This window comes from Scardinius erythrophthalmus, assembly GCF_964197995.2.
Source record: "Scardinius erythrophthalmus genome assembly, chromosome: 16".
Taxonomy (NCBI): Eukaryota; Metazoa; Chordata; class Actinopteri; order Cypriniformes; family Leuciscidae; genus Scardinius; species Scardinius erythrophthalmus.
Window position 1 is genome coordinate 6737000 of NC_138236.1, and position 27563 is coordinate 6764562.

The 27563-nt window shown below is 36.7% G+C and overlaps 1 protein-coding gene across 7 annotated transcripts in view; it reads left to right on the forward strand.

Annotated features, from left to right (window-relative positions):
* The window catches only part of arhgap33 (Rho GTPase activating protein 33), a 61820-nt gene that overhangs the window by 6882 nt on the left and 27375 nt on the right, over window positions 1-27563 (forward strand). For 4 of the 7 annotated variants that reach the window (XM_081389505.1, XM_081389502.1, XM_081389503.1 and 1 more), the window contains exons 2-8: window positions 12842-12910; window positions 20498-20532; window positions 21914-22005; window positions 23389-23473; window positions 25162-25248; window positions 25489-25626; window positions 26397-26489. In XM_081389505.1, coding sequence (XP_081245631.1) covers window positions 12842-12910; window positions 20498-20532; window positions 21914-22005; window positions 23389-23473; window positions 25162-25248; window positions 25489-25626; window positions 26397-26489 — 599 coding nt within the window. The remainder of the gene's footprint in view (window positions 1-12841; window positions 12911-20497; window positions 20533-21913; window positions 22006-23388; window positions 23474-25161; window positions 25249-25488; window positions 25627-26396; window positions 26490-27563) is intronic. The other 3 variants (XM_081389507.1, XM_081389504.1, XM_081389508.1) reach the window with 2 other exon arrangements.

Consider the following 27563-nt stretch of genomic DNA (forward strand, 5'->3'; position numbering starts at 1 on the left):
TTCATGGGACCATAAAAATACTTACTGATTAGGGCAGTGGTTCTCAATCCTGGTCCTGGGGACCCACAACTCTGCACATTTTATATGTCTCCTTTATCTGACACACCCAGTTCAGTTCAGAGCTCTTTCCTAACGAGATGATGATCTGAATCAGGTGTGTTAAATGAGGGAGATATACAAACTGTGCAGAGCTGTGGGTCCCCAGGACCAGGATTGAGAACCACTGGATTAGGGTACAGAATTTAGATTTTACTAGGCCCGCCATTTCACTGTGTATGAAGTCCAAATTGATTTTAAGGGTGTGTTGTATTACAAATTTATTAAAATGTTTAATTTAGGTTTACATTGAATTTAGCATGTTAAGGTTAGGTATAAATTATTATTATTAGAGTTTTCTAGCAAAAGACTCCGGTCAGTCCTGTTTTACTGAAACTCTTAATGGCTCTTGGAGCTTGTGTTTTAGCAAGAGAGTCCTGCCAGTCCTGTACTCGGGTCTCAGCGTTTGAATAGATATGCTGAGTGGATTAGGATGGGCAGCACTCTCAGTCTAGAACAGGTTCCTAAACCTGTCTCATCACCAAGTTTTGGTTCCTGCCCCTAAAGTATATAAACTGTATGAGAACGTCCACTTAGTCAGACTTTGGAAGAACTGCAGCCACGTCAACGCGAAGTCCTCAATAAAGAATAACTTCTTGAACGTGATCCCAATGTCTCCTGGTTTCTGCTTGGACGAAGGAAAAAGTTTCCAACAGGTGCTTCAATCAGGATTTTTGGGGCAGATCATCGATTACTGATCGTGGAAGCAGTATTGGCTTGGGGTGTAATGATACACTCATGTCACGATTTGACACAAATAACAATACTGAACTCACGATTCGATACTATCGTGATATTTTAAGCCAAAATAAAGATTTTTTTTTTATTATTATTATTATTATTATTAAAATAATATTATTTTTATTTTATTTTATTATTATCAGTACCAACAAATATTCCCCCATTGCATTATTATACATTATACTCAACATTATAGTAGTAATGCCACTGAAACTCCTTAAACTTACATTTTTTTTCTCACGTACTCTTGTTTTTCAATGCGGGCATTCATTGGATCTCTTACACAGACAAGCCGTGCGCGCACAGGTGTTCTCTATGTCCCTTTTCTCCTGCTAATAATGCACTGTACAGGAATAAACCATCTAAAACGCTTTGAATAATCTTACTACTAAAACGAAATGTGATTTAAATGATGTTTGTTGAGGAGTGCCGTTCCAGCCCGTGTGCTTCAGATAATCAAAGCAATATGTATAAGCAGATATTTTAAAGAATGCTGGTAATCAAACAGTTGACGGTAGCCATTGACTTCCATAGTAGGAAAACAAAATACCATGAAAGTCAATGGTTACCATTACCTGTCTGGTTACCGACATTCTTTAAAATAACTTTTGTGTTCAGCAGAAGAAAGAAACTTATACCAGTTTGGAACAACAATTTTTGGGTGAAATATCCCTTTAAGCATCTGTGTTTTAAATGGAGAACTAATATTTCATTCACATCAATTATTGAGCCCTGTAGCTGGCCTACAGTTATTCTACATCAAAATGAGCGTCTGAGTGGTGTATTCATCTCTGTGCCAGCAAGCCTGTGATGTCATTGTAGCTTTGCATTTCTCTTGTCTTCATTCTGTGCTTTACGTTGCTCTCGTCTTAGGTTGGTGTCTGGGCTTCAAGCTCAAAGAGTGTTTTAGATCTTAACAAAAGAGACAAAGGAACAAAGTGAACTTAGTGTTTGAAATGGTCCTTGTGTGATGGTGTTTTAGATGTACTGGAGTTCTGCGAGGCTTTCGCAGATTTTCGTCGAAATTTGTTATGTACTAAAACCTAGTGCAGAGCAAACACTGACTAAATAACAAAGATATGTTGTGAATCTTTATTTTTTTTAACCACTCTGATATCTTGAGAGCAGACATGCATAAAATTGCCTAAATCTTTGCAAACTTATTACGAAATATATATTTTTATGAAAAAATTGGAGTCATAATACAAAACAGAAACCATGCATAATAAGAGGGTTTCAGTAGACTGTGGAAATTAAACAATGGGTTACCAACGTCAATAATCTAAATATGGCTAAATAGCAGCCAATATTTTTGTCTCACTATACTAAAATATTCCCAAATCATAGGTTTTGTCTGAGTTATTTTGTAGAGGGTTAAACTTAACTTAATTAGCAAAGTTGGCGTCCATTTCAAAATATAAAGGAAAACAAAAATTCATAGTTTCTGTGGAGATGTGGATGCACTAAACTAAAAAGTTCTCATTTTCTGACAATATAGAATCTAGATTGTGTCTTTCTCAAATCTAAAGTGTCAGTCAGATTACTTGTTAGCAGGTTCAATTCCAGTGTTTCAATTAAAGTCTTTGTTTTATTGTTAATTTTTTACAGATAATATCGGTTATAATTATCAAGTGTCTAGATAAAATTCCCATTAAAGTCAGTCATTTTGCCATTTGACAATTGTGAATTAATTTAGTACAAGTAATTTTTTTGGTCATGAAAGAATGTTGAATTAGATTTAAATATTTCTGCGGTACTTATTTCATACTTATTTCATTATTCTTGAGCAGACACAGCTGTGCCAGTGACCTCTTTCCCAGGCTTAAGTTAGAAACGAGCTCTGATGCCCCCGGGGCAAATGACTCTGAGTCAGTTCAGCCACAGCCACTAGAATCATTCTGCCCTGTCAGCCCACATTTTCTCATAAGACTGTGTGTGAGCCTCATTCTTGAACACATCTTTAGATTTTCTCACTGAATCTCATAGAGTATTCTTGGGGATGAAGATGTCGTTCATTTCACCCTGTTATATTCTAGTCTTCAAGAATGTGTGAGTGTGAGAATTTTCGTAGCTGGTGATTATCGGGCCAGTTCTGCATTGCTACATCCTTGTTTTTATGCCTTGGTTACTTAAACATTTGGTTTTCTGTTATGTTTTAAACATAGGCTAGTTTTTAAATATTAAAAGGCTGATTAATTGAGGCTAAGTGTTAATAGACCCAGAGTTAACATGATCTACTTTTCAATAGTTTGGGGTCCATAATATTTGTTTTGGAATTTTTTTCTAATTCTCACCAAGTCTGCATTTATTTGGTTAAACATAGAGTAAAATGAAGAAATGATTATAATACAGAAATTAAAGAACTGTTTTCAGTTTGAATATATTATAAAATGTAATTTATTCCTTTGATGCAAAGCTGAATTTTCAGCATCATTACTCCAGTCTTCAGTGTCACTGAGTGATCCTTCAGAAATCATTCTAATATGTTGATTTGCTTCTCCAGGAACAATTCTTACTATTATAAATGTTGAAAACAGATGCTACTTTGTCTATTTGTTGATGCATCTTTGTTTTAAATGTTTTTGGTCTTGACAATGCATATAACCAATATTCTGTTGATATGGCAATAAAAATAAATTAATAAATAATAGGGCTGTCACTTTACGTTCGAAAATCGATTGCACAATCGATCGGACCAACCAACGCAAGTTTCGAAAATGAAAATAGGGAATCGATTTTAACGGTCTTTTCTCGGAGCGCGTCCAGCTCGTCACGACTCACGATACGCCCGCAGCGAACGCGCGTCACACTCACACAGCAACTGCAGGCTCTGACAAACACACGTAAACACAGCCATGTTGAAGACTGCAGTAATGTTTTTCATTTATGTTATGGCAGTCCACTCCGCTTATTGTTTTTTAATGTTGCACTCCTGTTTGTCATTGTGCACGAAAACGTATATATTTGCTGACTTGTGCACGTCTCAAGCGCCCTCTTTACGTTCGTCCTAAAGCCTGATAGTTGTCCGTGGATTTTCCCATATTTGCCGTTTAAAATGGAAACGTCTTTAGACATGGAAAATCGATTTTGCAATCGATTCAATGAACACTTATGTCTCAAAAATCGAACAGGATTTTTTCACAAAAGTGACAGCCCTAATAAATAATAAATCTAGCTGGCCAAATTGCAAAAGTGGTTTGTGATAGTTCTTCGTTTTAGAAATCATGCCATTGTTTTCCAAGAAAATACAATTAAAGTTAATTAATTTGTATCTGCTCAATTAAGGCTATGTGTCCAAAGTAGAAAACTAATTGATTAGTTGCATATTTTTTGTATAGAACTTTGACCATTTGAAAATATTGGCAGGACTAGTGCAAGACCACACAAAAGAGATTCAATTCAGTACCCGCAGTCCTTATTATCGAGCCCTGTTGTTTAGCCTACAATATGGAAGTATATCTCTTCTCTCTCGGCTCATGTGAACGCTCTTCTCTGTGAGGGTATGTTGCATTTCCTTCGGTGGGTTTATGTTGTGGTTTAACCTTTCGTCACACTGCTCAGAGTTAAATTTTATGCTCTTGAGGTCTATATGTTTAGCACATGAAGAAAATAGTGAGGTTTTTTTTGGTCTTTTCTCACAGCCAATGGACTCTAGAGTCTGTTTCAACACCATCTTAAGTTTCAGCCTCCAAGTTTCCCATCACGTCATAGCCGTGCATTTGCTTCTGCGTTCAGCATGGAGCGGTTTCGCATTCCTCGCTACACTTCATTTATCTGTGTTTTATTTTGAATGAATGAAGTAAAAGCTCTAAAACAGTCGCAGGTCTTGTAAAAGCAGCTGCTTTGAACTTGTGCCCGGAGGAACTTTGCCAACACAAATGGGCTTCGCCCATCCCCACCGCTACATGCATTGCATACATCAGTATGTAGCTCTCTTTGTGGATGCTAACGTGGTAACTTGTGAGTTTAATGATGTTTAACAGCCTGACATTCATTTCACACAGTTAATAATAGTTTACCCAAAAATAAAAAGTCTCATGTTGTTCCAACCGTATTTTTTTCTTCTTCTTTGCAACACAAAAAGAGAAGTTAGGCTGAATAAGCGAGCCTATAAGCTTTCTTGTTGCCATGCAGTGAAAGTGGATGTTTATTTAGTGTCAATATTATTATTTTTTTGTGACCATCATCAACTTTTGATGTATGGAAAAGAGCACCATGAATATTCTGCCTAATAGCACATTTTGTGTTTCACAAAAGAAATAAAAATTCATATCGGTGTCAAAATGAGAGGAAGATAAGTAGGCTAAATGATTGTTGGATAAACTATTCACTTATTTTGACATTACCATTTAATTTTTACTAATAGTCATGTAGTTAGTCTCAGTAAACGACAGAGAAAGACTTTTGTAATGCATTATTTATAAATCAAATCCAGATGGGACCTAACAAAATAATTATAGTAATACTAGTAATAATAACAATGATGATATTGAAAGCCCCCCCCCCCCCCTTGACATTATAGTTTTTGTTAATATTTAAATATTTGAGGTAAAGTTGAGAATTCAAACTTTTAGACAAAAATATTGATTTAATTGCAACTATTTTAATCTGAAGGCAACTTTCATCCTATTACGATCTGCCTTTACTCTCTGTCAGTGTTTTACACTGTTTTATTCCATCATTGGCACTTATTCACTTCAATATGCTCATGCAAACAGACAAACGCTTTGTCTAACTGCAAAGACGACTTCTCTCCTAGCCTCTCTCCATCATTTCCTCATTTTTTTGTCGTCTTTTCTTCCTCCTACACTCACGTGGCCCCAGCTGGGATGCAGAGAGAGTGTTTAGTATGCCAGCAGCGCTTCTGGGCCTTCCTGATTCCCCATAGAAAGCAGGACGGAACGTGAAGAGGGGGGTTACAACGCCACAGTGGACTGTGGGAGCAGAGTTTCTAAGATCCGCTCCAGGAATGTCCATGATTCATTTGACCTTGCTTTTACCCAATCCCCAGTTGTCCCTTGTCATCCCAGGCACATGAGCTCTGCCCCATGCTAGTGTCTGAGGGGAGTGTAGATGGAGGTTTTGGAGCAGTTGCTTCCCCGGGTGAGCGTTCAGAACTTGCGGGGACAGACGTGGATAGCCGTAGATCTATGAATGAGGTCCTTTAAAGTGCTGGGGGTTGGGTGGGATCTTTAAGAAGAGGCTGAGGAAGGAGTAGGGGGGTCCAGGGGCCCTTAGAAGCCATGGGTGAATGGGAAGGCCAAGGCTGCTTTGTTCTGAGGTTGAACGGCCTTGGGGGGGGAAGTGGAACACAACAGAAATTTACAGGACCATATTAGGTGAGGGATGGAGAGGAAGTTTCCTAATGCAACAAGAACTGAACCTTACGAAGTGGTTCTCAACTGACGACCCAAAAATGATTCGTAGGTCTGTACTGAAAGTTGGGGAAAGTTGTGAAAATTTTATTTAGAAACTAAAATTTTACCTTTTTTTTTATTGATTAGGGACAAGTACAATTCTGTCTTGATACACCACTTGATGTCCAAAGTAAAATCTGTGTGCTGAAGCAAATTGCAAATGTTTTTTATACTAATGGCAAATGATTTATAATAAAAATTGGGATTTTTAAGCCACTGACACATCTGAGACTTGGATCTATAATTTTCCGGTATGATTGATACAGTGGTTCAGTGATTGTTAATGAGTGATTCAGAAGAAAATGATCTTTTTTTAATCATTCATTTGAACCGATTTGAAATCATTCGACTGCAAAAGAGAACTAAAACTGAGGTGAGTGACATGTAAACACCACGTTTGACAATCTATATATAACCCAATATCGAAAACATTGTGATAAACTGTAGGATTCAACTACAAAAATGCAATGTAAAATGCTTGTACTTCTGAAAAACACTTTCATGAGAATTTTACAAATCTCTGGAATACAAATCTCTGCATCTCTTTTTCATGTTCAAATACATTTCATCATGTTTTTTAGATCTGAAACTGTCGAAATATATTGATGCACTAAAATGCATCAGTCTACTTGATGCTATTATCAATTGTGTTCTGCTGTTATCTCGAATTTCTCTGTTTTTGCTTGTACTGTCACTCAGTTTAGTGTTTCAGTTCCTTTTAACATCTCTGAGACTTGTATGTAAGGTTCTCCAGTATGTACGATACATTGTTCGTGCTACATTGTGTTTAATTAGTGATTCAGTTGAAATGATAAATTATTCACTCAACTGTAAATGATAACTAAAACTGATGCTGTTGACATGTAAACAATGCCACGCTTGCCACAATCTTGACATTGAGAAAAGTAATAAATGGTAGTATTTATCTAAGCAATGTATTTAACTTCAAAAATACAATGTAAAATGCTTTACAGGGTCCATTTTGAGGAAATTTAACTTTATTTCTTAAAAAAAATAATAATAATAATTGGGTGCCTCGAGATCCGAACGGTCTGAAATGAATTGACTAACTAAAATAAATTTAGATTCTTGATGTTATAATCAAGTGTTCCACTGTTAGCTTGGATTTCTCTCTGTGTTTTTGCACATTCTGTCAGTCAGTTTTGTTCAGCTTTGTTTGGCATCTTCATGGTGAGGAGTCATTGAGCAGAACACACCCTCCCCCTGCCCGTTCTGTCATTTCAGAGCACAATTCCCACATGCAAACTTGTAGCGTCAGTCGGGAATTCTGCTCTGTTTTTCAGTTAGGCCTGGGTTGTATGATGATATACGCCCTATCATGGTAACTAAGATACTGCTATACCATTTATACCTTGGTAGATATATTTGTGCTGAATGTGCACCCGTTTTCAAATCCACCTGGCTTTCCTTTCCAATAAGAAAAAAGTACAGTTGTTTTGCTTCTTTAAAGTTCCATGTTGGGGTGGGCGATATGGCAAAAATATCATATCACAAATTTTTTCAGAGAGGATCGTGAGCTAACAAGTGAGTGAGAGGAGGCGGGTGTGTGTCAATTTGTCATAGGAGAGAAAAGAGGACAAGAATGCACATATTTTGATCGGTTTATCAATACAGCAGAAAAGGAGTATTAGAGCCATTTCAGATATTTCAGAATTGATTCTAATCAAAATATCAATATTTTTGACAACACTAAACTGCTTATATGTTGGGACTGGGGTACCAGAACTGCAACTGATAGAATATGCACTGTGGCACGATACTACGATCTTTCTTCAAAGGCGGATCGTTGAGACATTTTTATTGTTCACAATCTAAAATCGTGATATCGCACACCCCTAGTTCCATATAAATATTATGGTAGCACTTTATTTTACAGTCCTGTTCCCCAGGTACATACTATGTAGGCCTACCTATTATAGTAATTACAATAACTGGGTAATAATTAGGTACTAACCCTGAACATGTCCCTAAACTTAACCTTAACCCTACAGGGTATTATCCAGTAGTTTCTTAGGTAAATACACTGTAAGTACACATAAGTGCACTTACTGTAAAATAAAGTGCAACCAATATTATTAAACATGAATATGATAATAATTCAGTATTATGCCATCTGATACCATCACTGTACTAGTAGCACCACAGTACTTCTTTGTGAGGGAAGTGTTTTTGTCAGACCATTACATCTTACTGGGCTTTTTCTGAAACGGGATCCACAAACTCCACTTATAATCTGTCTTTTAATGGTCTTGGGAAAAAGCTGCTTAGTCTTGGAGATTTGGAGGTGGGGTTTCGGGTGTTGACTCTCCAAGACAATTGACAATAGCCTGTATAGCCTCTTCTGCTTGAGTGACTTAATAGCCGCTGTCCTATTGTCTTGTTTTGAGGTCAGATCCAGGACACCTGCTGCGAGCAACGACCGAAAAACAATGATCATAATGGCCAGTTTCAGTCTGATAATATCTGAGGGTCATGTTTTCAAGTCGTTAGTTCTGTTACCGCTATCAACCTCTCTAAACCCATTTTGTTTACCTGCGGCATGTCCTTAATCAGAGCGTGTAGAGGAGGATCGATACGGCTCGCGGGGAAGGGTTTATAAATGCAGCGACCTGGCAGTGTTCTGATGAAAATTCAATGCACTGATTAGGAAAATTAATAATCAATGAAGTATATTTTACCCCCCCCCCCCCCATTTCATCCTAACAGCCATTAAAAACATGAAAGTAAAATGCAATAAAAAGCTAGTAATAAGCTAAAAATAGTATATATATTTATATATTTAAACATCTACTTAGGTAAATATTGCTACAATGTATTGTTATATTGATGCATATAAACTTGATTCAATGATTAAATATGATTATATAAAATAACGTAATTTTAGTGTTAGTAACGGAGGTTTGAGCCACTGATAGCAGACTAATGCTGGGGACACATGACTAGCTGACGCATTCTCTGGCTGTTTTCATTGCAGCAGATTTTAAACACAGACTTTGAACACAGACTGAACGCACTGAACACGCATTTGGGCATGATCAGTCATCAAATTACATTCATAACCGGCCTTAAAGTGTGTCCCCAGTTATTAATGCAGTTATTAGAGAGAGATGTTGCAATAATGAGACAGAAAGGCATGTGCGTCAATATTATTATTTATTTATTAATTCAATTCCTTTTAATTAATTCAAATTCATTCTCTTTTTTTCTATTATTGACAGATGACAGACTAGCCAAATAAATGAAACACAAAGCCCTTTTAACAAGTTAGGCCTATGAATAATTATTTATTTGTTATATTATCTGCAATAATAATCCGTGCTGCAGGACTATCCATTTATTTAGCCTATATTCAGTTTAGTTTTCTATTGATTATAGATAGGACTATATACTTTATTTATTCAAATTAAACCGCATGTTTCCATTGATTGTGTAGCTAGACATTGAAAATTCCAGATCAAGCGCATGTAGCTAAATGTTTTTTCTTGTTATGAATTGTATCCTATTTTCCGTTATTACCGTTAACTATGCGAAGTGATATGGAACTGTAATGCGGTCAAGACCTGCCTGGAACTACTTTAGCTGTGCGTTTCCCTGAAAATAATGCACACCTTAGAACGTTCGTCAACCAATCAGATTCAAGCATTCAACGGCCCTGTAGTATAATATATATATATATATATATATATATATATATATATATATATATATATATATATATATATATATATATATATATAATAATGATGCATTGCATTTCAATCGTTAATTTGATTTGAATGGTTATGAATTGATTGATTTATACCAATGAATTAAACCTCTTTAGGAAAAACGTTCTTTACTGTTGAAAGAAGTCACTTATGCTCACTAAAAATACAGTAAAAACAATAATATTGTGAAATATTATTACAATTTTAAACAATTGTTTTTTGTTTTAATATATTTTAAGATGTAATTTATTACTTTGTTGCAAAGCTGAATTTTCAGCCTCATTACTCCAGTCTTCAGTGTCACATTATCCTTCAGAAATCATTCTAATATGCTGATTTGCTGCTCAAGAAACATTTATCAATGTTAAAAACAGTTGTGCTTAATATTTTTGTGCTACTGTCAGAGCAAATATTTACACTCCTGCTCGTAAGGTCAAATGGCAGTTTAGTGTATACGTGCGCGTGTCTGTGTGTGTACAGCAGAACTACTCCGACAGCACAGTGAGACTGCGGGAGGAAGTGACAATAATAGTGTGTGTGTGACCCATTTTATCCAGCGCACCTACAAGCAGACTTCATAGCGTGTGCTTTACTGGACACAGCCTGAGCTGCACCTAGTTTCTCGCGTGGTTATTACCAGGGACACCACACACACTGTGTGACACTTACACAAACACAGCCCACTGTTCATTTGAATATTTCGCTCTCTACATCTATCCTGGTTTCTTTATTTAACAGCCATGTGGTTTCACCCTTTACACACACGCACACATTGAGCCTTTCTCCATGGCTAAAGCCAGCGCTGTTACTATAGAGACGCTGCCCACATGATGGTACGGACTTTGACAGCACGACTTCGCTATAATAAGCCTCTCTCGCTCTACTCTATATATCAGCATAATTCGGTCACGTTAAGATGACAGCTGACAATTGCTAGCAGCTTTACTATGGTGACCCACAACCATTCCCTTGGTAAAAATGCACTGGTACCAAGATACACAAAGTATGTTTGTATTTAAATAGTATGAGGTAATGCCTATTTTTGGTAAAAGCTTGGCAAGGAAAGGGGTTGCTGATTTAGTTTCTATTATAATTCTATTATAACTTATAATCTTATTTATAAGAATCTTTTAAGAATGATGTAATAGTCAAGTAAGATTGTATATACTGAATTTTAAGTTAATCTCTAGTAGGATTTTTTTTGTTCTTTTTATATATATATATATATATATATATATATATATATATATATATATATATATATATATATATATATATATATATATTTATATATTTATATTTATATATTTATTTATTTATTTATACAAACAAAAATTTAATAAAAATAATAAATAAATACATTTTATTTTTATTTATTAGATTTTTTTTTTGTTTGAGTGTTTCTTCTAGCATATTAAACCTTCTATAGGAGGTATAAAGCAATAGGCTATATCAAACAAAATAACAGATCCTCACCTTTTAAACAAAACTACAACAAAAAACATTTTATTCTAGCTTTATGCATCTTTTTGTTTTATCTACACTTGAATGTGTGTAAGTTTCATTAAAAAACAACAACATTTTGAACAAAAAGCTGAGAAAATCACATTTTTGTCAAAGCCTACAATGTACATAAGCAGTGCTTCTATTGCTCGTTTCTGCTTCTTCTTAGCCTGTGTTTTGATCCTGAGATTGTGCCCTCTACCGTATAGCAGTGAAAACATGGATTCCTGGAAAATTCAGTCAATGGCAAGGAAGTGTTGTGTTATTAATGACAGAAAATTCCGTCAATGGTTGGGAAAGAGTTAACTTAAGCCATTGATATAGTGCATATCTTCTGAAGTGATTATTCTGATTAAACTCCTTAAATAGAGTTGAGGACTCTCACCCAGCACTCCTTTTTTCTTTAGTTTTGGCTGTTTGGGGACTAAGTCTTGAATTTTCACTAAGCAAGTACGTAAAGTAAACGCATACATAGTATTATTATATTTGTCCTAGCATTATCAACATTGCAAAAAAAAACAATAGCGGTAATTAGCATAAATGAATCCTCTTTTGGTCAGTTTGCTCTTTCAGGTCAACTAATGGTCCTTGCACAGCACCAGATTGAAGACATTCTTGCTGAGCAAGTTAAATAAACTAATATACTGAGGTTTGTTACCACCGGAGTAACTCAATAACGTATGTTCATTATGTACATCGGAACAGCGGGCTTGCAATGCCTTGGCCAAGCATTCATGTTCGTGTACTTGAGTTAAAGTTGTTTTTTGGCCTTAAAGTCTTCAACTGGCTGAACTTAGCGTAACTCTCACACGGGCCAAAAAATGCTCCCTACAAAAACACACTCCATTCCTACATCACTCGTTGCCATGGTTGCAGAATACTCCCCATACCAGAGAATTCCTGCCTGGAGGTCTCATGGATTCTTTGTGTTTGTTTACGGCTGTCTGTAGTTCAGCTCTACATGAGGCTGACCTTGTAAAGGCCTTTCATATCTTTACAGTTTCAGTTTTTATTTCTCTTGCCGACCAGACAAACATATAAATGTCATGATAGTAAAATATTTGTGGTGCTAAAATACAGTTTTAAACTGATTGAGGTGAATAAAACTATACTGGGGAAACTTGAGAATTAGCCTATTCCTTGCTGTGCACTAGTTGCACATTTGCTTTTTGCCGTATAACTTTCTTTAATATAAGCCTTTCTCACTGTATTTTGCTGATCTTGTTATAATGCCGACTCATTCATGCATTTTCAAAATCCAGTGTTTGGACATTAGCAGGTCATTGTGTGTATGAGTTTATAGTGCAGACTAATGGCTGATATTAAATGGCCTTTATTCTCCTTTTCTGTGTCAAGTGTCAGGACCCCAGTGGGTTCGGAAATGCGCCATGTTTGTGAGAGCGATGAGCCTGGCGGACATGTCCGGTAAGTGCCGCTCCGCAACCAAACGCACTTCACGCACAGGATGGGATCAACTCTGACTGAACTGTTTGTACAGTTATGAACTGAGAAAGAGGAATAGTAAAATGATAAATGCTGTATTAAGATGATTAAGATGCTTTTGATGAATAACAGTGTTTGAACCCATCCCTGCCTAAACTCTTACCGTGCATGTAATTTTTGTTTTTTATTGAGTCTCATTCACTCATAATTGCTTACTGTTGATAATTCCAGATCATTCTTAATCAGGAACGGTGTGTCTACAGGAAGTGATTAGCATAACACACACCCATGTTCACACAAGGGCTTTTGTAAACCTCTGCTCTATAAACATTTGTCAGTCTCTGCATATGATTTCATATTTTCAATATATCAAAATTTTGTGAATTTCAAATAAAATTTAGCCTAAGTGATAAAACTGAACTTTTATTTAATAGCCTATAATTTTCACACAAAAACTGCTTAAACACATGTTGTACACAGAAATACATGCGTATACATGGTTAGTGAATGAGACTCATTATTATGTCTTGTGTGTTGTGCATGTTTCGTGATCTGTGTGCATTTTTTGCCTTTCCTTCTGTGTCTTACCTCTGACTGAGTTGAAAAAGCCCTTGTTTGTGAGTTGTCTGTGTGCATATCTTTTGCAAAGCTGGTCAAAAGACAGGTAAACTGTGCATAGTATCAACATCACCGGTGACTGGATGACCAGAATGGACTGTGAGTGATCAGGATGCCAGACTTTTTATTGGGATGTGTAAATATCCATGTTCAGATTACATTTTCTTTTCTTTCTTTTCTGGCCTATAGAAGGGCAAGCCATTTATTTCAGATGGAAAGATACAGATATAGTGATCTCATTTAAAAGTTGAACCCTGAAATCAAAACTGACCCTCTTTATCTTCTTAATACATGTTTCTGGTCTTATTGTGTCTTTTCGGCTGATGTCATCCCTTCTCCAACCAATTGAACACATTCTGGAATGTAAAACCATTTTTTTGTTTTTTTTATCCAGTTAATTCTGATGGATGAAACAATGTTCTTTTTTTGTTCTTGAGTCACTAAATTTGGCCGATTTCACAAACTTAACGTAAAACCGTAAACAGACGTCTGCAACGTTTTAGGGCTGAAACGATTAGTCGACATTGTCGACAAATATCTTTGTTGTCGAGTAGTCGTTTGATCCCACGTGACCTAATGTAAGGGCCTGCAATATCGCGATTTGACCGCTACGGCGCTGTAGCGCTAGAGTGTAATGCAGCCGTTACAAATGCTATTGCGGTAGAAGAAAACACAGCGCGAATTATGACGGAGTGCAAACGAATCCGAACTAGCTAACTTAGGTGTGTGAAAGTTTCACAAAACTTCAAACCAAGAATGCTGTCGTGTGCAATACATGCAAGGCGTAACTTGCTTTTCACGGGAGCACAACATGAATGTTAAAGCACTTAAAGAGGAAAAACCCGGCACGAGACGAGCCGGTGAGAGGTGAATGTTCTCCAGCTGGAGCTAACGTAAATAACTAGCAGTAAATCTCTTTTTAGAGAATGCAATACTACTAATAATAGCAATAATATTAACAATAATAATATAATTACAGTAATGTGATGATTATTTTTGCATAGAATAAAGCTTGATCGAGCTTAGGATTCAGGGCTGTTTTTATTATTGTAACTATTAGTTATTACAGTCTTATCACTTGCCTGTATTTTGTTCCATATTCATGAAGACTTACAAAAGAGATGTTATGAAGAATATCATGTCTGTTGATTTTTTATACTGTAAATTAAAAGGTGAATGAGAATGTCTCTGTCAGCTCAGCTGTCAATTTTTTTTTTAAATTGTGTTCTTATAATAATTGTTTGCAGTTTAAGTTTGTCTGTAATGCAGCTGATAATTTTTTTTGTTCATTTTTTTTATTGAAAGAGAACCGAATATTTAACCAATGCTTTTTGCATTTGTGTGTGATTTGAGTTGGACAGAAATCTGAAAACTTAAAGAGAATGACCTGTTTAGTTGACTCAAAGTTCATTAAACCAACCATTTCAAAAGCTGAAGTGATTTTCTTTTTTTATATTATAGTTAGAATATGTATAACTCAGTGTTTTAACAAATTGAAAAGGCTGAATAATCGTTCCAAACTTACTGATTAGTCGGCGAAATAATCGACGATTAGTCGATTAATCGTTCTAATAATCGTTAGATTAATCGATTATCAAAATAATCGTTTGTTGCAGCCCTACAACGTTTTATGACTTGTCAGTCATATATACTTTCTGATAGTCATCATGTCAAGCATGAATAATTACAAGATAGATAACTTTGTTGCATCACTTTTTTGCGCTTTTCTCAGCCGTGATGTAACATAAGAACCTCCAAACATGATCAAAATCTATTTTCTTGAAAATTTGAAAGGTTTTCTATCAAATGAGTTTGAAGTCAAATGTACTTGATACCTTGTTGTTGTTTTTTTGTAGAGTTGCAAGCCATTACTTTTAAGTATGCCAGTTAGACGTGAAATCATTAAAAATACCTTCAGGATGTAAGGGTTAACAGTGACAGTCAACAGATAGCTTCCATATCACTTATAAAGCTTAAATTATCAGGATCAGGATCGGTATTGGCCGATCATGATGACAAGAAATAGGCCAGGCAGTTTGTATCGGATGTAAAAATCCTGATCAGAGCATCCCTATCCTGAATACTTGTAATTTGTGTATATTTCTTATTGTATTACTGACTGTTTACTTGCCTTTAATTTTTATTAGTTAGGCTATATACTTTTGCTGTGGTATCAAAGTACTTAAAGTGTTCTTTACATGGAAAGCAAATTTCGTTTTAATCGTCTCAACTCCTAATTTTTGCTGATCTGAAAAATGATCCGATCCGTGACTCAAAAACCGGAATGCGATCCGAACCGTCAGTTATGTGACCTGTTGTACCCGTATATTGAACTGTCAGGGCGCACCTAGAAAAGGGTGCCTGAACATCCCTAACATGTCCAAAAACCAGTGGAGAGAACGGCACAAATGCTCTGTCATACGAGCAGCCCTCCTCTTCCTGCGAACAGCTGAGGAGCCGCAGAGGCCTGGCGTAAACCCAGCGTTCAGATCACCACATCAAATATTCAACAGGTGCCTCTGAATGTGCGCGTTTTGTGTGTCCGAGACGATAAGAAAGGCAAGATAGACGAGTATGTGAAGAAAGAGTGCTTTTGCGCTTACGAGAATCACCAAGGAAAGCCCACCCATCTCTAGAGGGTCCGACGGCAGGATTAGAGACCAGAATGAACATTGATGCACCTGAATTGGTGAAGCGATGACCTAGGGAGGTGATGACAGCTAACGTGTGGCTAGGACTTGACCTTGTTGACCTCCAGACTTCTGCGTCAAGGTATCATCTGCAGAAGAAATGTTCAAGAGGAAGAGAGTGCTCAAGGTATGAACCAATCTATGATAAAGGACGATTCAGTATTTTGTGGAAATATTTACCCCGCTTTCTTAGGGTTTAATTGGTTGGTCGGGTAATAGATTACTGATTTGTGTGTGGTTTGTATGTATTTAAAGTTTAAGATTTGAAGCAGCTGTCAAGAGCAGCTTGTGTTGTGTTCAAAAGTGTCTGTCAGAGAAACATAAACCAGTCATGGAGAACGCGTATGAGGTTACCAGAAGAGAGACGGCAGGACCTGCATTTTTCCAGGCTTTATGTGGTAGAAACTAGTCGTACAGCAGAGAAGAGGTGCACTAGGTCACCGTGGTTCATTAGCATGTTTCCATCACAGGTTTATCTCAGGTGAGCCCGTATGCCAGCCGCCAGGTGCGTTGTTTGCTGTAAATCCTCCAGCGGGTCCGACAGGTGTGTGTTTGCATAACATGACCGTGGCCTTGGCTGAAACCAGCTGCGTTTACTGTCACTACACGCAGCACTCGTAGCCTTGGATGAGGAACACTTGAAGTTTGAAATGTAGTCTTTATTGTGGGTTGAATAAGAGCACACTGCTTTTTTGAGTTTTTTTCAGCACTGTGATCAGGAGCTTTCACAGCTGGATGGGCGAGTCATGTGGTTTCAGCACACAATGTGCAATGAAACTTGGATCGAATGAGATTTAATGATACATCTACCAGCTGCATTCAACATAGATTCATCTCTTTGTCATTGTTGAGCAGACAAAAGATTTTATGTTCTTTTTATTTCATTTGCAACTGAGGGTTTTTAAGCATATATTAAATTATATTACATTATATTATAATATTATGCTACACTACTGTTCAAAAGTTTGGGCATGGTTAGATTTTTGTTGTTGCTTTGGAAAGAAGTCTCTTATGCTCACCAAGGCTGCATTTATTTGTATAAAAATATAGTAAAAAATATCAAATGTGAGATGATAATAATATTTTTTTAAAAACTGTTTTCTATGTGAATATACTTTAAAATGTAATTTATTCCTGTGATCAAAGCTGATTTTTCAGCATCATTACTCCAGTCTTCAGTCACATAATCCTTCGGAAATCATTCCAATATGCTGATTTAAAGCTCAAACATTTCTTATTATTGATGTTGAAAACAGTTATGCTGCTTTAATATTTTTGTATGAATATAGTTTTAAAGAGCAGCATTTATTTGAAACAGAAATTGTAACTTTTGTAAATGTCTTTACTGTCACTCTTGATCAATTTAATGCATCCTTGCTGAATAAAAGTATTCATTTCTTTTTAAAAATTGTGCTGACCCCAAACTGTTCAGTGGTAGTGTACTTTTATGTTTCCTCTTTGCATGTTAGACCAGACCTTTAAAGACAACTTGATTGAATGGCATTCACAACAAATTTAGCTTCTGTGATGTGGCGTAATTCCGAGTGAAACCTAGCCAAGCATCACCATGACTATTGCTTATCCTCATGGTTTGGGATTTGACGAACCCTAAACCATATCTAGAGGCTAAAATTACATTAGAGACTTGGGCCAAGCAACCATCCAGTACAACCTAGCAACAGCATTGCAACTTCCTGGCAAACACTTTTGCGGTTTAGCATTATTCATATTTTCCTTCAGTCTATATTCAAAATTATGATTTAATATTATTTTTCCCCATCCTTAATGTTAGCAGAAAGTCATTTCAGTTGGAAAAACACATTTATATTTTCATGAAAGATTGATGAATCATGTTCAATAAGACCTGGGACATTTATTAATAATGTAAATGGGGTCAATTTTGATTTCAGTCTGTTTTATTTATATTAAGGCAATGGAACAAAAGTTATTTCGGCAGTGAATGTTGTCAGTTATAAGCAAGATACATGACGGTGTTTAAAAATGCTGCTTTTGCTCCAGGAATGTTACTCCACTATCTTGAAAACCCAAATGTCAATCATGGACTGAGAGGAAACGTGGTGTGCATCTTTGTGTAATAATGACTGACACACAATCAGTGTGACTCCAGTTAAACCTCTTCAGACAGGGCTGTGCACGGCGGTGTAAGTGTGCAATATATGTCCACTGATTTATAGTCAATGGCAGGCAGCTCTTCTCACTGTCGCTGATTTGGCCGACATCTCTCCTCTGAGATCTCAGCTTATCCTCAAGCCGATCCTCAAGCCATGTGCTGTGAAGGTTATCATCAGATTGAGGAATGTGTGCTCAGTCCAAAGCTGAATGGAAAGCTGGGGAGCTGGGAGGAGGTTGGGTCGGAACGAACATTTGACTTTTAATCATATGGAGCAGGGCTATAATATTTTTGAAAACAATACCTCAGTTTCTTTTAGATATAATTCTATTGGTTCTCATTGGAAAGTTTTTGTTTTTGTTGTATTGAATTTGTAAATTTAATTTAAGTTTTGATCAGTTTGACCTGTTAAATAGTTTTTTATTTATTTAATTAAGGTTTTTGTATAATTTTTATTTTATTTTATTTTTTATTTTTTTATTGAATTCAAGCACTAGTATTAGTTTTAGTTTCACTATTTTGTATTTTGAATTATTTTCATATCCATAAATGTATATTTTTTTTGTATTTTATAAAAAATAGCCAGTAAAAAAACGAAATAATGGCCGGTTAAACCTAAATACAATGTGGTTTTTATTTTGGATTGTATTTGAAAATTTCTGTTTAGTTTCAGTTTTATGAATTTCAGAATTATGCAGAGAATTCAGAATTATGCCGAGTTCACACTGAACGATTTTAGGCCCGATTTTCATTCGCCAACAGGTTTCGGGAGATCGCCGACATATGCCCGAAATCATAGACAAATCGGTGCTCGTTCACGCGAGTGACAATCAAGCAGTGTGAATGATCAAAGACGTGATCTGAGACAATCCCTGACAAAATCCTGCTGTGTGAAATGTGTTCTGACTGAAAACTACATCGGCGATGACCTTACAACCAATGAGAGAGTAAGATACAGGGCAGCGGGAAGTTCGGGGAGGAGTTATAGACCACAATATCAGTATTTTAATAGATACATTTACAATTATATCAAACAGAAACAAAGCACAATCATTTGGTTGACCAGCAGCAACAGCAGCACATTGCACAATTATTTATTTACCCCCAATTCTCTTTGCAGAACACAATCCTTGCCCCCCTCGTCTCCCCAACCATTTCCTCTTGCATAATCTGTTTTCTTTTTCTCCTTTTCACTGCATATCAGCGCACAGACAATTTGGATCGCAAGCTTCTTGCAGGCTATAATTTTTAATAACAATTTCAGTCTCGCGTGAGAACTCCGGTCTCACGCACGTATGATATGATCTTGCATTCCTGATCACTTCTGACATGTGTTTGGTTGTGAAACGTAGATTTGCGACTGACAGAAGTTGTCGGTTATTCTTCCTATTGTAAAGTCAATCAGTGTGAAACCTCCTGTCGCTGATCCATCGTGCAGTGTGAATACAGCAGCAACTGAATGCTTCCCCACATAGTCACACAGTGAGAAAAGAACAGTGACCCGACTATGAAAATCGTGCAGTGTGAACTCGGCATTACCTGTTGATAAATAGTTTTTACTTTGTTTGTATTTTTCGAAAAACAGCTATTTTTAGTTTGGGAATGAGTATAAAAAATATTTTATTATATAAGATAATTTTATCTATAATTTTGAGTTGTTAGTGAACATTTATAGCTTCTGATCGCTTTTGTTTTTAAAGTAACAAAATATTTTTTCAGGGCTAGTTTTCATGGTTCTAGTTTTTGTAAGAAGTTTCAACAAACACAATATTATTTGCTAGCTATCAGGAGCTGTGTGTGGGCTTGCAGTCAGATAAAGTTTGACAGAAGTGATTGTATCTTGAGGTCTGGTATCAGTGTTTTCAGCTTTGCTTCCTTGTCTCCTCTATAAGAGATGCAGCATGCAAATCTAAACACAATATTTGTTTACAGGACATCAGTGCTTTTGCTTTTTGCAGCATAGTTATAGAAGTAAGCACACATACTAAGGGATTTATTATTATCATTAGGGCTATATGGGAATAGATTAGATTTTTTTAAAGTCACACACATCTGCTTGCTTAACTGTACAGTAGAGGTTAAATCCTTAATAACCTTAATATGCTTATGCACCACTGACCATCTCTAAAGGTTTCTTGCCCAGGGGGGAGCAGCTAGCAATAAAGGTAAGTGTGACAGAAGTGCCCAGCATCTAATTTCTCCTGTACCGCCACATGTACAAAGCTTACAGTACATCTGATCATCGCCTCTAAAATGATTAGCTTCTCAATAAAGCTGGCCTATCCTAATTTGCAACTCTTTTGCGGAAGTAAACAAGATTGCATTGGATAAAACAGTAGACAAATCCACTCTTGTCGTCCCTCATTCCTGTGCTTGAACTCATCCGTGACTATTGGTGTTGTGTAAACCTAAAGGAAGACTGCAGAGATCTGTTGTTCCCCGAGGGGATCAGGGAAGTGCTGTCTCGCAACCAAATGCTCCCGTAGCAATGTTTCAAGCGAAACTGCCTGTCAAGTGGATGAAACTCAAACAGTCATCCTGACAGGTCTGCTGTTATCAGAACTAATCTGCATGACTGAGCCATAATTCGCCAGGGCTTTGATTCATCAAAGACAAGCATAAAAAGCTCTAATAAGGGAGGAAGCATCCGGTGTGTACTCAGCTCTTGCTCTTCGGCCCAGAGCCCTGTTGTAATCCTGGAAGTGTCTGCACTGAACTTTTTAGAGCTGCACATTATATATATGTTTGACTTTCTGTAAAGCACATTGTAAAAACTTGACTTGATTTATAAAAATTTAATTTTAATTTCTGAAGGCCCAAAGTATACATACAGAATTGGAAATAGCCTAATAAAATATATATTTAAAAAAAATATATACATAAAAAATGGTAATCAAACCCTCTAGAAACTCCAGCACTATGATAGCAACATTTGTGGTGGACCTTGTCACCTCGACGTGATTGGCTGTCTCACTTTTTTAAAAACTTTTATTTACATGATGTTGATCTTTTCTTATATTGTTTATGTTCTTGTCACCTCCTTCAATCCCAAATCCCAAACCTGCTACTCATTTCCCATAGAGATTCAAAATGGCCACTTGGCTCACGTCACACCAATGGTCACGTCCAGTGAATAAACAGTGAATTGAAACCCATGCCAATCTACACTGATCACCTATTTTAAGAGTGTTTGAAGTAAATGCTTGGCTTTTATTCCAAATGAGACCAGAGGTCAGCAGACGACGTCTGGGTCGCTTCACAAGCTGCTTGCTGCTCCCTTAGCGCCTTTCCGAGTGTGATTTGAACATTTAAATTAAAGTGATCTGAATCCTCCGAGAATTATCTCTGTACTGTATGATCACTGTTGATTTAAGGATTTTGTAATCCATTTTCTCCAAAGTATGTGAGCTGTTGACTGTCCTTCAGATGATTCATTATTTGGCTGACTTGGCGATGACTTTGATCTTTGTGATGTACAGTAGTATGAATGGTAAACCCATCAGAGCATAAAAACGTTTTCTTCTGTTCTCCTTCATCGGTCTTCAGGCTCGGAGCACTGATAATCTGGACAGTTCTGGGGAGCCTGGGACCCGATCGGTGGGCACCACTGCCAACTTGAAGGGGAAGATGAGCAAAAGGTGAGAAACGACACATCTCTCTATCAGTACAGTCATTTAGGGTGTTTTTAAACTAGAGTTTGGTGCAAACACATCTCCTTTTGATGTCAGAGTTTGGTTTGTTCAAATGGTGTTAAATAGGGCCATATGAAATCAGTTTTCTTTTTCCCCAAATTCTATTTACCGTTTACATTTTCTGGATTCCGTTTCAATAGTTTACATTTTTTTAATTACATTTTAATGATCAAAAAAGGATGTCTAATCAATTGAGTTCAGGAAACTTAATTTACTAAATTATTAAAATGTAACATGAATTTTTTTAATGTTTTCAGAAATGTCAGGTTTTTTTAAATAGTTTTATTGGATTCTTTGTTTTATGAGTTAATATAAATGTATTCATCAAATTAGATATCAAATTAATTCATAAAATGTTGACAATTCAGTTAACCTTTTAAAATGTAATCAAATGAAAATTTTGCATTTTTGGGAAACAAAGTGCTGCACAACAGAGGTTTACTTTTTAAAATCAAACATGGATGAAAATAGTTTCAATAAACTATTGTTGTTATTACTTTGATAAGTTAATTCTACTGCATAATAGCAATATATTTCTATCATAATTAATTCTTCTGTAGGATTAATGTATCTGAGGATAGTTTTATCAAATGAAATGGAAAGTTTGTGACATTCCACATTATACCTTCAATTATATTTCTAAGACTGGATTCCAAAATTCTGTCTGCGTTTTCTGCGTCACAGAAATCATAGGTCCCTATCTTAAATCAGCTTTCAAGACTTTCGAGTCTTTCGAGACTAAGGTGCCAACTTAGTAACCACACCCACTTGACCTGTTAGTCCTGACCCTCAAGAGTAAAACAGGCTTATAGGGTTTAGACACAAAAGAGACTGACTATATTTTAGTTTAATAGTTAAAAAGTGTTGCTGTCAGGATGAGTTCAGTTTCAGGTTTGTCCAGCTCTGAACACACTGTAAAACAGGAAGTACTTGATTTCACTTCCCTCTGAAATAACTGATAATGGGATGCAGAGTTTCCCTGTGGTGTTCATGAGTGCCTTACTGAAAACTGCCCTGGAGTGCTTCTACATTCTCTGTAACTTGAAAATGCAAACTAGATCTGAAGAAAATGTGCGTAGTACATTCCTGTGCAAAGCTCAGAAAAATGCCACAGACTTATCAATGCCCTGGTATTATCACTGTGTTGTTTTGTTTTCCTGGCGAAAATCCTAAGACTGAACAATAGTTATAGTGCCACTTGCCATAATGACTAATTTGATTAACCAGACAAGTTAAACGGTTTTAAATTCACTACTTTAATCTCATTGCTACTCTGTGATGAAAGTATATGGTGTGTTAACTCATTTGCTTGTTTTCTTGTGGTTCCAGGCTTTCTGTTGTGAAAGGTCACTTCCCCAAGCTTATTGACTGTGCTCATTTTCACTATGAAAATGTGGACTTCGGTTCTATCGAGGTAAGATATTGTCTTGTTGAGCAGAGGTTTCTTAGCTCTCTACCTAAATTAAGATAATACATTATAAATAAAGATAACATAAACTAGTGAATTGTGAACAATAACACTAAGAACATCAATGAAAATGTCTATTTATTGTTTGTGTTAGTAATGTACATGTTTAGTTGTCAGGTTTCATCTTAGTTAGAGTTGAACATTTAGGGTTATTAAGAAGAAACAAGCAGATATCAGCATACAGCCAGAATATCTCCAGGGCTGATACAGCCTCACTTTGTGACCTTCAATAACACACTCACACACACACACTGTTCCAGATTCTGTGTTTGTGTACTCTGAAAGGAAAGAGGAAACAATTACTTCTATTTGATTCACAGATACACTGGAGTATGTCAGAGCTCTTCTCATATAAACTGCCGGTCACACAATGATCTGTGCTTTGAATGATCTGAAGCCAGTCTAAAATTTGTGATCAGTTGAAGAGGGTTTACATTTACAATGATAGACTTCCATTTTCAAAATGCATTTCACTATCCCTGTGGTATTGTTTTTTGTTTGTGCTGCTTATATACCCATTTTGTGTTTATGATGGCAGAGAGCTGTATACACACACACACACACACACACACACACACACACTCAAGAGCACCTGGAGCGCACTGACCGCACAGCATGACTGGAGTGGGAGTCCGACTCATTAGTGTTTAAACCCCCTAAAGAAAAGAGAAAAATAAAAGACCTTTACATGTTTTCTGATCTGACCCTGTGAAGCAGAAAGTGCCTCTCCTCTCCTCTCTGTGCTGTTGCAAAATGATTTTAATGCCCATGTACCATACTATCACCATGCTATGCTATCTTCCATGTAATACCATGGTATATGATGATTCATATATTTTACTTGCATACTACCGGTCAAAAGTTTGGAGTAATTAAGTTTTATTTTATTTTATGTTTTTAAAAAGAAGTCTCTAATGCTCACCAAGCCTGCAGTTATTTGATAAAAAATACAGTAAAAACAGGAATATTGTGAAGTATTAAAAAGCTTAAAAAAACCTAAGCAAAAATCTTACTGACCCTAAACTTTTGAAAAACAAGTACCTTTGAATAAAATGGTATGACCACTTACATCTCACTGATCACTCTCATTATTTGAGGCGATGAGGAAGTTTGCACATGCTTCAGGGATATGAAACAGCATTTCAGTGACTGAATTATTGTGAAGGGATGTTCCCAGCTTCTCATAAACGATCATGTGTTTGAGAGTACCTAAATCTCATAAAACGCGAGTAGCATGGTCTTAAACGGGTAATCACTGCAATTCGAAACATGTTTATGCTGTTACTTTCAGCTTGAATTGGATTTTCCAACATCCTACTAGAAGTGTGCGATCGAACGCTGCTTAAAATTAGACTTGCAACCTGGAAACTCGTACATAAACTCCGATTACAGTGGAATCCAGGTGTATGATGAAATAACACCCACTGAGATGTACACAGTTGATGATAAACATTCACTTTCTCCATGTAACATGTCTGATACAGTGCTAGTCAACTGGTTGTTCTGGCAACATACTGCTTGGTTATTTCTAGTCTTGCACGACAATGCAGGACCATGAGCATTGCCTTTAAATGTTTGTGTATGTGCACTTCTTCACACCTTCATGAGTTAATGTCTGCTCTTTACACCTTCAGCTTCAGTTTGCCAACGAGCAGAGCGATGCCAGCTGGACCTCGGGCAGTGCCAAAGATCTGGTTTTCCTTGTGCAGGTGTCCTGCCAGGTGAGTGGGCGCACATGCCTCAGTCAGTGCTAATAATACACAGCCCCTCCTGCTACAGCCTCAAATAAAACACAACTGATCGAATTGAACGTGACCAAAGTCAGTGCACTACACCTTGTTTAGCATCTTCCTCTCTTCTGCTGGCATCTTGTTTGTTGACTTCCCCCCTGCCTCGATTCTCTCTCTCTCCTCTCTCTCTGCCCCTCGTCCCCCTACTCTCTCTCCTTCTCTGAAATCTAGGGTAAGACGTGGATGGTACGGCGTTCGTACGAAGAGTTCCGGACGCTGGACGCCCATCTGCATCAGTGCATTTACGACCGCCGTTACTCGCAGCTCTTGGTCCTGCCCGCGCTCTGCGAGATCGGAGAACGGGTGGAGGTGAGCTTGACTACACTGGATACTAATGCTTATCTCATTTAGCTTCAACGTATCGCATATTGTACCGCTAACAGAGTTAGCTGCTCAGTTTTGAGGTCGTCGGCCAGTTATGTAGGTTGGTGTCCGGACCCTTAGGGACAGTGCTGGGAAAGATACCGCTTTATCTTTCACATGTCAATTTTAGTTATTTTTCTCTTTCTTTCATGTATCATGAGACTATATTTAAATCTTGTAGTCTGTAATTACCATTAGATACAGAAGCTGAAATATTGTGGAATATTATTACAATTTAAAATATACAATTAAAATTTTTATTTATTCTGGTGATGGCAAAGATGAATTTACAGCTATCATTACTCCAGTTTTCAGTGTCACATGATCCTTCATAAATCATTTCAATCAAGGTTAAAAATAGTTAATAATTAGAAAATGCTGCTTAATGTTTTTGTGGACAATGATCATTTTTTTTCAAGGATTATTTTTGATTAATAGAAATTTTAAAAGAACAGTATTAATTCCTCATTATAAATGTCTTTATATAGTGTCACTTTTGATCATTTATTACTTCCTTGCTGAGTAAAAAAATATATATATATTACTGACCCAAAACAGAAAATATTTTAATTTAAAAAAGATTGATATTTTCAGTTGATCTTAGCTTGTATTGAACCTAGAACATTGCTTTAAATCAAACTTCTTATGTGATATCTTTGAATAGTGTTTGATTACTGAATGAATTTGCCGTTTGAACATGCATGTTATTCACGCAGATCTTCACACCACTTTTGTCGGAGTATCTGAACCGCCTCTCAATGATTGTGGACAATAAGCTGAACTGTGGGCCGGTTCTCTCCTGGATGGAGGTGAGAGGCAAACAGAGGAGAGATAAGACCGCAAACATATATTAGAGTAGATTAGAACTGAAATCTAAAAGAAACCTATTTAATAGGAGTTCACCCAATAATGAAAATGTCATCGTTCACTCGCCCTCATTTCGTTCCAAACCTATTTGCATTTTTTCTTCTGTGAAATATAAAATGTTATTTTGAAGAATTGCAGCCCATTGACTTCCATTGTATTAACAAAAAAAATTCTGATAATATCTCCTTTAATGTTCCACATAAGAAAATCAGTCATACAAGTTTGGAATGATGAGCATTAAAGGCACACTATGCAAGATTTGTATCTTAATATAACAGCTTCGAAATCATTTCGATGGTAATCGAACTCATAGTAGGACGAATCATCCCGATAGCAAAGCAGGAGGGGGGGACGCCGCTGGCAAAACCAGCAATGCAAGGTGCACCCCAAAAAATCTCGCTAGAATCACGACTTGCTGTACGTCACATACATCAACAACATATGAAGCCTCCTCTATGGAAGACACTAGCACGCAATTTCAGACGTGAATCATGGCAGAGTCGACGAAGAAAGCATGGTCAGAAGAGTGCAGAGACGGCTCTGCGTGAGTGGTATTTACGACAGTAACGTTAAATACAAGTACTCCACAGCGACTCTAGAGGTCGCTGTTTGAGAAAAACGGAAACTGCTTAGTGTGCCTTTAAGTACTGAAGTATAACAGGAGATTTATGCATTTTTTGTAATTTTTACTTGCCATTTTTCTTACCAGATCTCAAATCTCAACATTTTATATTTCTTTGTAAAAACATGGCTGTATCTGTTGTTCTTCAAAGGTAAATTTAATCACTCTGAATCAGGGTCCGAAATTAACACCCGCCAAGCGCCAAATGCGGGTAGGTTTTCCGTTTGGCGAGTATATCTCAAAAGGCTATCCGCCACAGTGGCGGGTGAATGCATGGGTGAATGTTCATACCAAAATAATAAAATTGTCAGCGCGCACGCGCTCTTCTGCCTCCGAGCAGAGAGAGAGAGAGAGAGAGAGAGAGAGAGAGAGAGAGCGCGCGCGCGAGTGAGTG